Below are 15,531 nucleotides of genomic sequence, written 5' to 3'. Positions count from 1 at the left end.
CTGTGAAGACGCTGTTGCAGTAATCAATGCGGCTAAAGATAAACGCATGGATGTGTTTCTCTAGATAATGCCAAACTTTAGTGTCAAACTTGGGTAATCTACTGTGCAAGCTGAAACTATTACAATAAATGCTTTGTTTTTTTTTCTTTTTCTGCATCTCTGTGCCTTTTTCAGATGGTAAGGTGGAGGTGACAAAGGAAAGCTTGAAGCTCTGCACCATGGGGCCAGGAAAGGTGTTTGGGGAGCTGGCTATTCTCTACAACTGCACCAGGACAGCCACTGTCAAGAGTGAGTCTTCACAGACACCTTAAAACATTTCCACACACGTCCGTGTTGAAATGTCCACATGTTGCCAAGGTGACGCATTGAACACACATGTTCAATGAAATATGCAGTCTCATTGTAGAAGACTTTAGGTCTGCTGCAGCAGGAATGCGTGTCTAGTATTGTTCTTGAGTTATCAAAAGCTGCCCATCAGCGGTGTGAGTTTTCGCAACACTTCAGCCAGGTGTGCCGCGAGACCCGGAGTGAGACGAATGTCAAGGTTTACTGCCTCTTGCTCTTTCACATGCCAGAGCCCCAGCTCAGAGAGATGCACAGTGGGTGAGTTGGTGGTCCATCAGACTGGCAATTTGAATAGTCGGCCTGATAGATTAAAGAGAGGAGACTGAGGAAGCACAGGACAGATGGCAGATTACACACATTCGAAAGCTCGCAAGATAGCATGTCAAAATGAAAAATGTGTGTTTAGGTGAGGCAAGAAATAGGAAGTGGCTCCAAATTTGTGTTTGAGCGGAATAATAAAAAGACAAAAGGTGAGACGAGGTGAAGCATGGTCTAATTGGTGAAAGGATATTTGTATGCATGGATTAAGACAGAGGGAGGCAGGTCAGAGTTGGGGCGAATTGAAACAAAGGAACATTCCGGATGATCTGGATGAACTGAGAAGAGATTTCAATATATATTTATATCAAGAGCTGGCTCATATTTCCAAGTCTTATAAAAAAATAAAAAAAATAAAAATCAGATATTGACCTTGTATTTAATGAATACACAAAGGGCAAAGGTTCCTCCATCCTGTTAAAGTGTGGACGAGGCGGGGTCAACCATTTCATGGTCTGAAACTTGCGTAGCCTGTGCTGACCCTTCTCAAGTCCAACGAACCAGCCGAACCAACCAAACTCTCAGCTCCAGTTACTATGGCAACAGGTGTCCACGGGGAGATGAGCCAACTCTTACGGGATAAAATATTCCCCTTCCCACTGGCGACAGAGCGTCTGGCTTTCTCTTTTGTGTTTTATTTTGCCCATCTACCAGCCCATCGGCCCATACTTCCTGCCGCGCTTTAATAAAAAAAAAAAAAAAAAAAAAACCCATGCATGGAACAAATGATGTAATTGTCTACACGGCCAAAAGTGTGTTTGGTTTAAAAGGGTCACTGGCGCTGTCTCTTAGGATGACTGTCTTTACTTTAATGCGTGTCGCTACACATGAATGTACCAAGGAATTCAGCTGCCAGGGCGGCTATTAAAGGTGATAGTCTCTAATGGAAATCATGCAGCCAGTAGTGCTTACAGAGACTCGCATTCCAATCAAGCAGTTTAATTTGATCTGTGCATGCAGCTCTGTAGGAGGATGTAACCTCAGTTAATTTTAATCACATACAGTAATCTCCGAAGTCCCCCTCCGTGAGTAATCATATCTTTAGAATTAGGATGAACCGCCCTTTTGTGTTGAGGTAAGGCTTTTACTTAGGAGTTTAACTTACAAGCTCACAATACGAGCTTGTAAGTTTTGAGTTTGCATTGGACGAGAACGTCTCATAAGGCAAAGTTTGATGAGGAAAAATCTTAAACTTATACGAGTCACCAAAGTGACTTCAGCGGCTCACTGGTGAAGGAACCAGCTGCTCTGAACTGAGATGATTCTGGAATATTCAGTGTTATTAGATATTTTATTTCTTCATAAGAGTACTTTTTGTTTTACTTAGGTATTTGTTATTTCAAAACAACTGCAGGTCCAACACAATGTCAAGGACAAACTTTTGCTAAAACCTTTGCCTATTTTTGGAACCACTAGAGGAGAAATTATATGTGCATTTTGGGCCTATGTGTTTATTCTACAGATAGACCGGACCTGAAAAGTTAGAGTGTCATTGTAATTCACAATTCTTTTGCAGCAATTTTTAAACTCTGAGCTTTATTAAAAATAAACAATTTCAAGGGTGATTTGGGAAGCTGCACACTGCCATGGTTTGTTTAATGAATTACCACGAATTATATTGCGTAGTGAAAATTTTCCTGCATCGGCACATTCAAAAGAATATTCCCATCCCCAACCCCAACCTTTCATCCTTTTAGAGTATTTGCTATTTTGCATTCTCCCTAAAGAAACAAGCCCTTAAAATAACTTACGCAGACATTATGAGCAGCACTGCACCTTTCAGGATGCTTAGTGCCCCCAGAAGGCTCCTCTAATCAATATGTTATGTTCAGTTCCTAGATGCAGACACTTAAGTGTAAAGCTATGGCCTCATTTGGGGTTTGACTCAGCCAGTCTCGACAAATGAAGTAAGATTTCACATGCAGCCTGAGACTCTCCTGAGACTCAGAAGAGTTCCTTTGTCATCAAGCTGTGTCGCATTATTTCCACATGATGGCAGTCAGGTAGATGCAGGCTGGAAACAAGAGTGGAAGAAAAAGGTTTGAGTGAGAGACAAATAGAGATGGTAACAGGACAGCAGTGACAGTAGAAGGAGGAAGCTCCATCAAAAGGCTGCAGACTAAATTGTTTTTATGTTGTCTTGAAACGGGAGAAGGGGACAGTAGGAAAAAATAAGTTCCTAAAGCATTTAAATATCAAGGTGTTTCGAATGGATTGCATATCAAAACATTATTCAGCATAGCACCACAAAAAAGCATGGACAAATGACAGTGAAAATATATGACACATTAATTACCAATAAACTCCACAATAAGAAACAGATACACAGGTATTTGAATTCTCATACCAACACTGCTGTTGAGAACCATTCACAACAGTTTTCACTTCATAGAGAACCTCTTTGAATCTGCAGTTTACCATCCAAATTTTGTTGGCTTTAAGTTGCAACTGCAAATTTAAAATTGAATTCTGATGCAGAGGAAATAAATCCCTTTAAATGTATGTTTCAGTCAAACCGTTAAGTGCATCTAAGCATCGGTACGATTTGAACTTCGTGTCCCAACAGAATATCAGTGGAGCTTATTTTTTTCTCCGCACATTTTCATTTGTGATGTGTTTCGTTATGTGCTCAATGTGACACCAAGCTTAGAATGGGATTTGTTTAGACTCTGTTGGGATTACACATACACCACGGTCGCAAAACACTCACCTGCGCACGGACGTCTGCAGACATCTAGTTGGCAGATCCAGATGAAGAGATTTATGTCATACAGGCATTGCAGTTGAGGTGGCAGTGGAGTAAACTTTGAGATATGGATTAGGTAGAAATATGTAACAAGTGGTGCTTCTTTAGTGTCAACTGAAGGATTGTTCTGGGAGCCAAAAATATACCAAACAACTGAATTTATCTCCAGGTGTAGGAATCTTCTTTCAGCCAGCTGATCATCCATGTGCAGCAGCATTACCTGCATTACTTCCAGGACTTTAACAAAAGAAAAAAATCCCCCCCCAAAAAATCACAGCTTTTAAAATGACTTGATACATGAAACCTGAGCTTTTGAATTTGGTTTTGATGTTCAGAATAAGACACTCATTTTACCAAAAGTGAATATTTCCTAAATTCACAGCTCAGTGCCTGCATGTAAATCAGCATGTAGGAAGTAATGGTTCTGAGCCTTGAGCATTTCAGAAAACAGTTTCTCCTAAAATAAAAAGTCAGTCATAATCTCCTCCACTTCAAGCCAGTTTAGCTTCATAGCGACTGGAGGCTGCATATAACTGGCCTTTTGTCAAAGTTATGAGGCTATTTTATCGCAGTGATGTTAGAACAAAAACGATCTCATTTCAAGCTGCTATCTTTATGAGGTGTATCTTGTTTCCTTCTGACAGCAGAGACAGTGTGAGTGGATGGTAATCGTATGAGTCGCTGACTGTCAGATGCTGCATTTATATGCACATAAACAGGCTAATAGAGAGGATATCCTAAGGCAAAATGACTTCTTAAAGATCATGTTAGCAATACTTCAGCTTGCGTGCACTGCTGTCAGAATAACAAAGAGGGACGGCGGCGTTTCGTACTGTGACAGTGTTGATCACAACAATGGACCTGTGCTGAATGAATTCACAGCTTAGCATGCACAGTGTTGACATACAATACCTATATGCGACACATTTAACAGACGGGGGCACACACACACACACACACACACACACGCACACACACACATGCACACAAGACAGACAAACACAACGATTGTTCAGTAACACCACAGATAAAAGGCTGCTGGGAATCCAGGCCTTGTTTTCAGAGCAGTCATCTCTAAGAAAGTAATGTCACTGCCAGTCACTCCAAATACAATCAGTGAGAGAGATTATATCTGTAAGCTCCATCTTTTATAGCAGTGATGGAAAAGCAAGTCTTTGTCTTCATCTCTTGGAGGACTCACTGTTACGCACATGAAGATTTTAGCTCGTAAACACTGACAGTGTCATAAATCTGTGGTAACTTCAAGGCTTCTTAGAGTATTTAAGTATGTGGGGGTCCAGGTGATCCAGGTATGAGGGAGTGTTTGTGTATGAAAGAAGCTGTTAGGGTACAGCTGGGTATTTCCAGTTAGCCGACACACATTAGGAGACTCTTGATTGTGTACGTTTCCTAAGGAGAGATGGAATGGTGTGTGCAGGTTTTAGACCTGAAGCTCTTTCCGTGCATAAATTATATAATAAAAAGTCAAATATTTGCTGACTTTGAGACAATTTCTGCCCATACAAAAATCAGGACTTAGTGTTTTCTGAAAGAAGCTGTCCTACTTTATCACAGATTTCCAGTGAGGGGTATGTACACCCTAGCGAATACTTCTTTTTTTTTTCTCTAGCAGGTTTGAAGGGAAGACTGTGTAACTGGATTATATTTGAACTAACATTCACTAAAATTGTCTCCAGCACTTTTAGAACAACAGAAAACTATTAGAGAATCTATAGCTAAAAAATACCATCACAAAATCCACTTTAATTCGGAAATTAAGTAGGATGTATTTAGATAAAAATCTTAATGTTTCTAATTGCTCTCCTCAATTGACATCAACAGTGGTGCTGGGATACATTAAAAAAGGGAGAAAAAAACCACTGGCTGCCAGATGCATACATTTATTCCATGCATATTTGTGCCAAGCAGTATATATTTGTGTTTCATATGCTCACCATCAACATTAATCTCAAACCGACATTTTCTTTCTCATAATGATCCCAGCGTTTTTGACATTTATCCCTTGGATTCTCATTATGATGAAAGATTTTTATTTCCCTCTTCTGTTGACCATCCAAGATATGAGCAAATATATCCTTTAAGATTAACGGCTCCACTTCACAGATATGCATGTTGGCTCGTCGGAGTCTGCACCGTGACTCACTGACTTATGGTCGTAGAAATAGAAGTTACCCGACTCGGTATTACTTCCAGAAGTTTAAGACCCAGAGCATCATTCTTGTTATGAAATCTTTAATCAGTTACAGTGTGCCTTTTCTTGGAAAATGTAGCATCATTCTGTAAAGTAAAAAAAAGTCCCTCTCCGTATTTAATTGGAAGAGGTATTTTACGTGATTGAGCAGCACAAATACAATTTCTGTAAAGCAGAAAAACAAGAAAACATGGTTTTTTTCTTGTCAGTAAAAAAATTCGGAAAAAAAAAAACTGTGACAGACATACATTGACAAGGACAATATATAACAAGGAACCCAAAGTCCAACATTAACTGTGATGCACCACACTAAACGTGGCCATTGTATCTGTATATGTGTCAATTTGTGTCAGCTACCCTGGTGCAGTGATCAGTGTTAGAACCGTCAAAGGAAGAAAAAGGGAGAGTTTCCATTCAAGAGAGCCGATTGCTGTTTTGTAACCGTTTTGTGAAGTAGAAGTAGAATGTACTCCAAGACCTCCAGAGAGTGCAAGAAGATCTTTCATAGAGCACACACTACCATTAAACTCTGTGATCCATCTTGACATTTTTACCAAGTACACAACTTTTTTTTCAATAGGCCAAACAGTCGGCTTGTATTTCGCAACATCCAGAAAACGGATCAGTACTTTTAGCAGCTGTGATCTGGAGTCAGGAATAGTTACACAGACCAATGCCTCTGTAAAATATAATTATCCAAGTTTTTTTTAATTAGTTCTGTGCATTTTTAAGTTGTCTGTATTGAAAAGAAAAGTATACAATTGCTCGATTGACTAAAAAAACAGCAGATCATGTCTCGTTATCACAATCGCTCAATGAAGCAGCAGCAGCAGCATTGTTCTGGAGACGTCTTTGAGTGCGTCGCTGTAACGTTACCCTTCCTTCTGCCGTGAGCGCGCCAACAGTTGCCTTTGAAATCAGCCTCAGAGAAGAAAATTATCACGTGTTAATGTATCAGTGTGAGTGCAGCACAGTTTGCGCAGTGTTTCAAAAAAAAAAAAACTCACCTTGTCCATTTTGCTTAAAAACTTAAGGATGCAACTTCTAGGAGAACCAGGCTCAAAGTTAAACCTGACGGCTAGCGCTAACGGCGGCGAATAACAGCTTTTGTTGTTTAAATAATAAAACACAAGGCTTGTCAGACTGTTCGTATGCCGGTTTTCTCTCTTTCCCTTGGTTACAGTAGCAATAATACTCCTCAGTTCTCTATGGGAAACATTATCTGTTGTTGCATCTCTGACAGGTATGCTTCACATATGAGCTGTAATCCATAGGTGCCACAAAATGTAGCAGTTTTAATATTTTCCACAAATAGTTTAGTAGCAGTGAGGAGAAGCTTTCTTTTGTCTGCCAGATTCAGCTACTTCTGCAAGAGCCACAGAACGTCAATTAGCATTTATGTGCAGGTAGTAACTAACAGCATTTTATGCCATGTTGTCATTGTAATTAAATTTTTGTGATTATTGAAACAAGCCATTAGCAAAATCCATTACCTATTTGTGTCTGGCTAAAACAAAAACAAAAACAAAAAAACACTTTCAACTCTTTAAATAAATTTCCTCGCAAATGGTGCTGCACAGAAAGAAACTGTGTTGCATGCAGTTGCTTTTTTGTTAATTTTTTTTTCATTGTTGGAGATTTCTATTGACTAGGCTGCAGGTTTTGTATTTTGCAATCAACTTTGTCTTGCTGGATATAAAATGCAAGAATGAGCTTTAATTTGAAGACACATATGAAAGTTGACACATTTTTTTTCACTTAATCTTTGTTTAACCAGGAAAAAATAACTTATTGAGACCGAAATTTAATTCATAAGAGTGTCCTTGTCTAGACACCAGCAGGAGAAGATAATAATAATAATACTTTAGTTTTAGTTCTGAAAGAATCTATCTTGCTCTTTAGTTAGTCTGGAGTTTTCTTTGCATAATAGTTCATAAACACTGACTTTAAAGCCAGTATATCGATACAAATGATCACTCTGTGGTTCTGCTAAACTGTTAGAAACCTTTTTATTTATCTAATGTAATATCAAACCCTATGTTTTGGAGTTTCACTTGCTGTATGCTGGACTTATTCATGACCAAGTTGTAAAAGCGGATAATGACCAGAGGGGCTGGTTTAACAGGAATTAAAGAGGTTTAACCCTTCTTGAAGCATTTTCTTTTCCAATTTTAGAGAGCTGACCTTAATTAGAGGTTGAGCCATATTTAGTGAAATGAAGGGCTGATGAGAAAGACCTACAGACACATTAAAAGATAATGGTGCAACTGCGAAATGAGTAAAACGGCAAAATGACTGCACACTCTAGCCTTGTGCACTAACAAGCAATTAGAAAGGCAGAGAAGGAATTGAGATAACGTTACTGTAGTTGTGACTGAACTGTGAGGAGAGCTACAGGAACTGTAAATCAATTGCTTAAAGGATATTTTTGAACAGTTCTGGCCTACGATTCATATTTGAGAGTCAAATCTTTTTCTTTTTTTTATTCATATTATTCATGCAGAGGTTTAGGATAATAATTGTCACGGGAGAAAGGATTTCAGCAGATAACCATGAAAACCACTACAACAGAGAGGAGAAGACAGAAAGAATAAGCTCTGGCAGATAGAAATCCAGTGGGATGAAGTAGGAAAGAAATCCGCTCCGTTTCCATGGCTGCCATGATAGCACTGTTGCCAGCATGCAAAAAAAACAAAAAACAAACCCATGTGGTATCATGGTGAGGTTAGAAGCATTTTCCTTCCCCAGCTGTTTGAAGTCAGTTTGGAGTTAACTTTTTTTGCTTTCTCCGTCATCTGTTTCCACTTCCTCCTGTGATTCAGTGTACTTTTTTTTTGTGTATGTGAGTAGTTGGACTGAGGGGCCCCTGCTGCTGCTGTTGTCCCAGTTCTAAGTTGGTGCGCAGGTGTGAGCCTTGAGCTAGATGCTCTTCTGAGACCTCAGACAACTTGAAAGGTTAAAACACCCAGAGAGGCTGCTTCAGACGGCGATGATTTAGAAAACAGGCCTGCAGGTGCAGCTGCTTTATTAGACATTTTTACACTTGTCTCATGAGACAATAGGGAAAGGCTAATGAGATAATATGCACTGGAATCTTTCCATTATTAGATGATGTTGAGCAGCTGAAGCGACTCTGTATCTTGTTGATTTAGTTTCCTCTGTAAGTTTATTTATAATCTTACAGAGTTTGGAGATCTGGTAATAGGTTAAAAAGTCATTCTAAAATACCAAATGCACAGAAAGACTCAAAATATCCGAACAGTACTTTAAACTGGAAAAGCAATTTTATCCTTTGTTTAGGGTGCCGGTTTGCTAAGTGTTCAAGCTGTTTCTGTCAGACAATATGTCTTCTGACTTCATCCTCCTCAATAGGATACCTCACCATAAAAATGGGGATTTTATGAACTGAAATTTGACCTGCAGACTTTGCCCCGTCTACTTTTGGCTTAGAGACTCAGAATGCTGTAACGTCAGAGTGGATCTCGGTTTGGAGGTCAGCGTTTTGGTGTAGTAACTGAATAGACATCCCACTTATGTTTTCAAACTGGCACAGTTAGTACTAATGTGTTGATCGAAGGGAAGGGGAAAGCATGGTTTCCATTCAAGAGCACTGATTGCCGTTTTTTGTAACAGTTTGATAAAAAATGAGAGCAGCACGCCATGCTGTGAGGCCTGCGGTGAGCGCAATAACACTGTGAGAAAGGGACAGCACAGTACTGTTTTTGTCCTAGCACACCAGTTGGTTTTAGATATTACATGTCACTCTGTCAAAGTTGTTTCACTGTCATCTTTTTCATAGTAAATCTCAGTATCGTCTTCTAAATAGGACTGAATTGAAAACTGTAGATTTTTATTTTTTTTTTAAATGTGATCATGCTGAAGAGGAACCCTTAAATGTGACAGTAACTATATATAAATCCCATACTTATTTCAATAAATAATTTTGTTATACTTCATAGAATAAATGTGAATGCTAAGAATCAAACAAAAAAAAAAAACATATAAAGTTTGATTCCTCAATAATATTAAGATATTCATTGGTGGCTTCTCAGAAATTATATAAGTGAATGTAAACTCAGAGCATAAACTCCAATAAAATTTTAAAGACATAACTGGTAGAATCATGAAATTAGAAAAAATTGATCATATATATATATTTATCCATCCATCCATCCATCCATTTTCCTTCACCCTTGTCCCTCAGTGGGGTCGGGNCTCACACCTAGGGGCAATTTGGAAAGGCCAATTAACCTGACAGTCATGTTTTTGGACTGTGGGAGGAAACCGGAGAACCCGGAGAAAACCCACGCATGCACAGGGAGAACATGCAAACTCCATGCAGAAAGACCGGGGCCGGGAATCGAACCCAGAACCTTCTTGCTGCAAGGCGACAGCTCTACCAACTGCGCCACTGTGCAGCCCATATATATTTATATATATATATATTTATTTATTTTCTCAAGTACAAGCTGCTGTTAAGTTTGTTTGTTGTACTTAATGTTACATGATTCTTTCCAACTGTTAAATCTAAAAAAAGGTGTTTATTTCTTTACTACCATAAGTATTTGTTAGGAAGTTAATAGCTTTTTTCAGTATTACAAAAGCTTTGAACCATCCATTATTGTCAACTTAATACGTGCCGATCCTTTAAGAAACGTCTACAGTAACCACTGGTTGTTGGTCTGCAACATTTCAGTCAATAGCATTACAGACAGTCGTATCTTTTAGCCTTCATTAAATAGCTTTCTGAGAATGTTGAGGGATCTGAAGGGTAAAATAATGCAGAGTAACTGAAAAACCTTTTTTTAATTAGTGCAACTGAAGGAGCAGACAGCAAATCATTGGAGAGTTAGTGGAAAAAGAAAGCAATCATACAAATAGCACACCTTTTAAAATGTTACTATTCTTTAAAAAAAAGCATGCATAAAGCAAAGCAAATGATTTAATCTCTCTAAAATGATATATTAGTAAGTAGGGATAGGGCAAAGCCTCTCGCTTTGATTACACCAGTTGGTCCTCTCAGTTCCTGTAAGTGAGGAATGCGTGAGAGTTTTGCAGAGTGAAGCGGTGATGCAACCCATTGGTAAATATAAACTTGTCTAAGCTTTGTTGGAAGAGCTCACTGAACTCACTCACATTTATGGACTCTTTGAAATAGTAATGGTTAGCATGTTATTGCATCCTGTTTCAAATTTACATTCTGCACAGTGTATTTATAAACACTGCATCTCCGAGCTAACCCGGGGGACAGTGCTTTAAACGTACCACTCAGTGGTTGTGGCCGCTAAGAGAAAAATAAAATCCTGAAAATATGACACATCTCCTTGAGTTGAGCGTTAGTTGGCAAGATGACCGTAGCAAACACGACATTTTCATATAAATAAATCCTCAGTCAAATTTAATATTTGAAACATTAGAATAATTTATCCCCTCGAACAACCCCACAACAGAAATAAAGACATTTATAATCTCTGGGCCACCTGCTGACTTGGCTAATGTTTATATGATCATTCTTCTGAATGGCTTCTTTGTGGATATTACAGAAACTAAGCAGAACACTGGAGTCCCACAGCGTGGAGGCAGTTCTTGTCAGAATAATTGAAGTTTCATCAAAACAAGAAATAATCAGAAGTGTATTCAGACACACAACGGCACAAGCCGAGCAGTAGGTGGGAAATTCTCTCTGGATTCTCGAGTTATTTTTAGGTGACGAGATTTGAATGTTTCTCCCCCCACCCCACCTCTCTCTCTCTCTCTCTCAGCAGGAAGCGAAGCATCTGTGTTTACTGACAGAAGGCCTCATGACATGCAGCAACAAGTTATGTCTGCGCTTATTTTAGGAGAAGATGAAACGTGCAATTCTCTTGTGCTCGCTGAATCCTGAGAAAAAAAAAATTAAATTAAATAGTTTCACTCTGTTGCATGCTGTTATATGCAATCCCTACAACAGACCTGGCAGTGTTTACTAAGTTGCTCTTTTTGCCATTTTTTTTCTAGCATGCAAAATTGGTAATTCAACACTCTTTATTACAGGGCTTGAATTGATCCGCAGAAAAAAAAGGCACATTTTGAAAGTTTCACCTGGTACAACCTGGAGGTTGGACCTAAAAATAACCAGCCTGCTGATGAATAGCAAACCCGCTTCATTTCCTCCATTTGATTTTCTGCAGCTGGGCAAGACTGAAATTTATAGAGTTATTCAAACTGATTTCCTCTGTGGAAAATGGTTTCTTGTTGAATATCCATTATGCTGAAGACAATAAATAAATAGAATTTATCTCACAAACCAATAAGAGGGCAATTTATATAGAACACAGTAAGTTTTTGACTAATGTTAAGGTACACTAGACAGGGGAAGGAAAATAGCTTTTCCTTTTTTTCCACAAAAGTTTTTCTTATCACTTACAGCTCTGGATACAGTAAGGGATACTTGGCAGAGCTTAGATAGATCACTTCAGATTAAATAAATGTTCTCAACACATTACAAAGCCACTTTTTTTTTTTTAAAGATAACTAATTCTTTTACATTATTTATTTTATCAATTGCATGTTCTGTGTTAGATGTTTAACTCCTTCTACTCATATAATGTCATTCTGCTGATACACAAATTCACACAAATATGCCATGCCACTAAAATGAACATCAGTGCTTTTGCAGTTTATCCCAGTCCTTGCAGTTCGCATTTTGGGTGCATGAACAGTGTCTATCCAATAATTAGATTTATCATTTCAATCTAAATCTAATTGTCGTCGCAACTCTCCTCATCACCAAACTTTAAAAACCATATCACTCTTGCTTCATGCAAAAAGTCATTTGCACAAGTTCCATTAGCTTTCCAGGAGATTGGATCAATGCTAACGAATTCTGACTTTTTCATCCGACTTGTCTTCATGCACCAGCATAAGGTTAACATTTATATTTAATGCTTACATTCCTGATGAACTTTAAGATGGATTTGTGTGACATTTGGACCTGATTCACTTGTCCCCTCTGCAATAACCTGCACGTTCACTTGACCTTTCAGGGCCATTGCTCTGAAGATCCAGTTTATCTTTAATTTTGTGCAGTATTTCCCTTTATAGACAAGTGCCTTCGTAATAGTGATTAGCCAACCACCCTTTGTTACCATTGTTATCCAAACCATATTGCTTGTTTTATTATCGTAAAGCATTCTTGTTTGCTTCTGTGCTGGTTCTCATTAGTTCTGTATATTGCAGATTTTCTGTACAGCTAAGGCATACACAAGGCACTTCTTTCTTTTTCAGGGTGAAATAGCTCATTTGAATTTTGATATCAAAAATTCAATTTAGATTTCCTGTGGATTATACATCTAATCTCGAACACATTTTTAGTTTGGTATCTCTTAGCAAGCTAAGCCTCGGCACCGTGAGTTTTCTGTTAGAGTCGCAATATGTGACAATTCTTCTTGGCAGAAAGGGTTAATTGAATTGGAGCTGCTTTATTATCCATTGCTCCTACATTTTAGGGATAAGACAGGCCCATTCAAGAAGGTCAATGCTAGCCTGTCCTTCCAAAGTTTGATGTGATGCAGGATCATTGTCCTGCTGGAGCACCCAGCGTTTCCACCTACTAGATCAGTGTCGTCGAAGGTGCCACCCTTGGCCCGTTTGCAGCCCTTCAAAGGTTTTTGTGCACCTCTGACCACAAGTCATCGCACAAATGAGTTAATGAACATTTTAAAAGAAATAAACAAGGCAAACGGTTTACTGTTATGATTTGAAAAGGTGGTGAGAAATACAAATGTTCTTAATATGGAAGATAATAACAGATTATAAGTGGAGGACAAACAATTCATTGGCACATTTTTTGCTTTCATTTTAATGTGATGTCAGACAAGACCCTCAAAACATCCAGTCACTTTCAAAAGCAGACCTTGGTGCATCCATTCAATAAACATCAAGAGTTTTCAAAGGGTAACCTCAAAACTCTTTATAGGAAAAAAGAAATCATTCAGAAATAGAATTCCTTTCCTTAAATATGGAAACCGTATTTAATCCAGATTTACAGAGACTTTCTCCACAAAAACACTGCTTTGTTCATTATATTAAAATATTATGTCTTTAATTTGTTATTGCACATTTAAAGGTGGAAAAAACATATATTAGAATTTGGCATCACTTTTAGGCACCATTGAGTCAGATGCTAAGCTGAGGTTCTTCATCATTTCACCCCCTGCAGTGCATCTGTGCAGTTGATGGTGAAATAACCACAGCATGCTGCTGCCATCACCATGCTTAACAATTGCTTCATTATTCACACAGTGTTGTGTTGAGGTTTAGTTGGCAAAGGGAGTTTGAACAAAATATTGGTGCAGCTGTATTAATTACATTTGAATCTTCACACATATTTCTGAAACTCTGGAATAAAAACCACAAGTTGTGCTCCTAGTTCCTGTTCAAGATTTTGTTTTTGAAGTTGGTTGTTAAATCATTTCTCCAGTGTTTGAAAAAAAATATCCAATTGCATCATCAACAGAATAAATGTATATTCTGACACTGGCATCCGTGAGAGGTGTCCATGTAGAACTGTAAATTATGGACTTTCAGTGACGGTTTTAAGGAAATGAATAGCAAAACCAAACGAGTGAAGGTAGTTTTTCAAATTACCTTAAGAATTTCTTTCAAAGCGTACAAAAGATTCCTCTTTAAAAGCACATAATGCTTCTCTTTCATAAAATTAGAAATACAATGCTGAAGATGTGAAAGAATGAAACCTTGAAATAAATGAGATTGTTTGCTTCTTTCAACAAACAGCATGCCATTTTAACAACTGTGGCCTTTCATGGTAATACAATGTCAATTGAAATGCATGACTTTCCAGTGAAGATATGCTGACAGCAAAAGTTTGAGAAATTTGTTTGTATTATGGAGTTGGAGTCTAAAACAGACCCGGTTTTAAGGCAGGTACGTTTAGGAAGTAACAAAAAAATGTATGTTTCACTTAATGCAGGAAATAAAAACTTTTTGAGAAACATAAGATATTATTGCACATTTTAATGTAACAATAATTAAATGTGTTGCTCTTTTTTATATTTAAAAATAATGATGTTTCCCATTTTTATATACTCTCCCAGGGTTTCCCCCAGTGTATTATATACCTGGCGGCCCGCCATCCTTTACTAGCGCTACCGCCAGGCTAAGCCTTTCTTGTTTATGTTTTTAGGAAAATAATAATTTTAAATAATTGTTTGTTTTTTTTGGTTTGTTTTTTTAAGCCTGATTGCAAGCGTCTCTGTTGCTCTGAGCGTTTCACTGGCGGAGCAGATTTATTCCTAAAAGATATGTTTATAGAAGATAGGTTTATAGTTTATGCATTTATAGCGGGACCAGTCACATCACTGGCGCCTCTGCGCGTTGCCTCGCGCGCCGCAGTAGCTGGATTAAGTTTACCTCAGCGCGGATCCCGCGCGCCTCCTTTCACTCAAACTGGACACAGGGTGACCTGTGATGAATATTTACATCCACCCCCTGTGAGGAATTATGATTCTTTCCAGAGTTTTTGATTAAAGTAGGACTTTAAACCCCACTCTAGTTAGCTCTGGTTGCGCAGCTCTACGTGAACTGCAGGAATAACTTGTAATTGGGCTTTCAGAGGCGCGTTGAGCGAGCGGTGAGAATGATTTATATTTGTGGACAAATTATTTTGTGCGGCTTTTCCATCTCAACACGCTGCCCAGCGCCCAGCTCTGCCTGGGCTGATAAAGTTTATCTATGTGTTCCCGGTTGGCCGGTGTATTAGCTAACGAACCAGCGCTAACCTGATCATGCAGGTTCAGCCTGGTGAGGAACTTTCGCTCCTGTCTGTAATGCACCACACTGATTTTATATTATTATATTTAGTATTATTTTTAGTATTATTTTTCTGGTTACACAATGCATCAAACCATAT

General features: G+C 38.4%; 1 protein-coding gene across 1 annotated transcript in view; it reads left to right on the top strand.

Annotated features, from left to right (window-relative positions):
- Positions 1–15,531, top strand: part of prkg1b (protein kinase cGMP-dependent 1b) — a 109,259-nt gene that overhangs the window by 32,462 nt on the left and 61,266 nt on the right. The window contains exon 3 of the mRNA XM_007545294.2: positions 175–288. Within this exon, the coding sequence (XP_007545356.1) occupies positions 175–288 (114 nt within the window). The remainder of the gene's footprint in view (positions 1–174; positions 289–15,531) is intronic.

Source organism: Poecilia formosa, unplaced genomic scaffold (genome assembly GCF_000485575.1).
Source record: "Poecilia formosa unplaced genomic scaffold, Poecilia_formosa-5.1.2 Scaffold12, whole genome shotgun sequence".
In the NCBI taxonomy this organism is placed as follows: Eukaryota; Metazoa; Chordata; class Actinopteri; order Cyprinodontiformes; family Poeciliidae; genus Poecilia; species Poecilia formosa.
The sequence above is the reverse complement of the archived record's forward strand: the minus strand, read 5'-3'. Positions and strand labels throughout refer to the sequence as shown.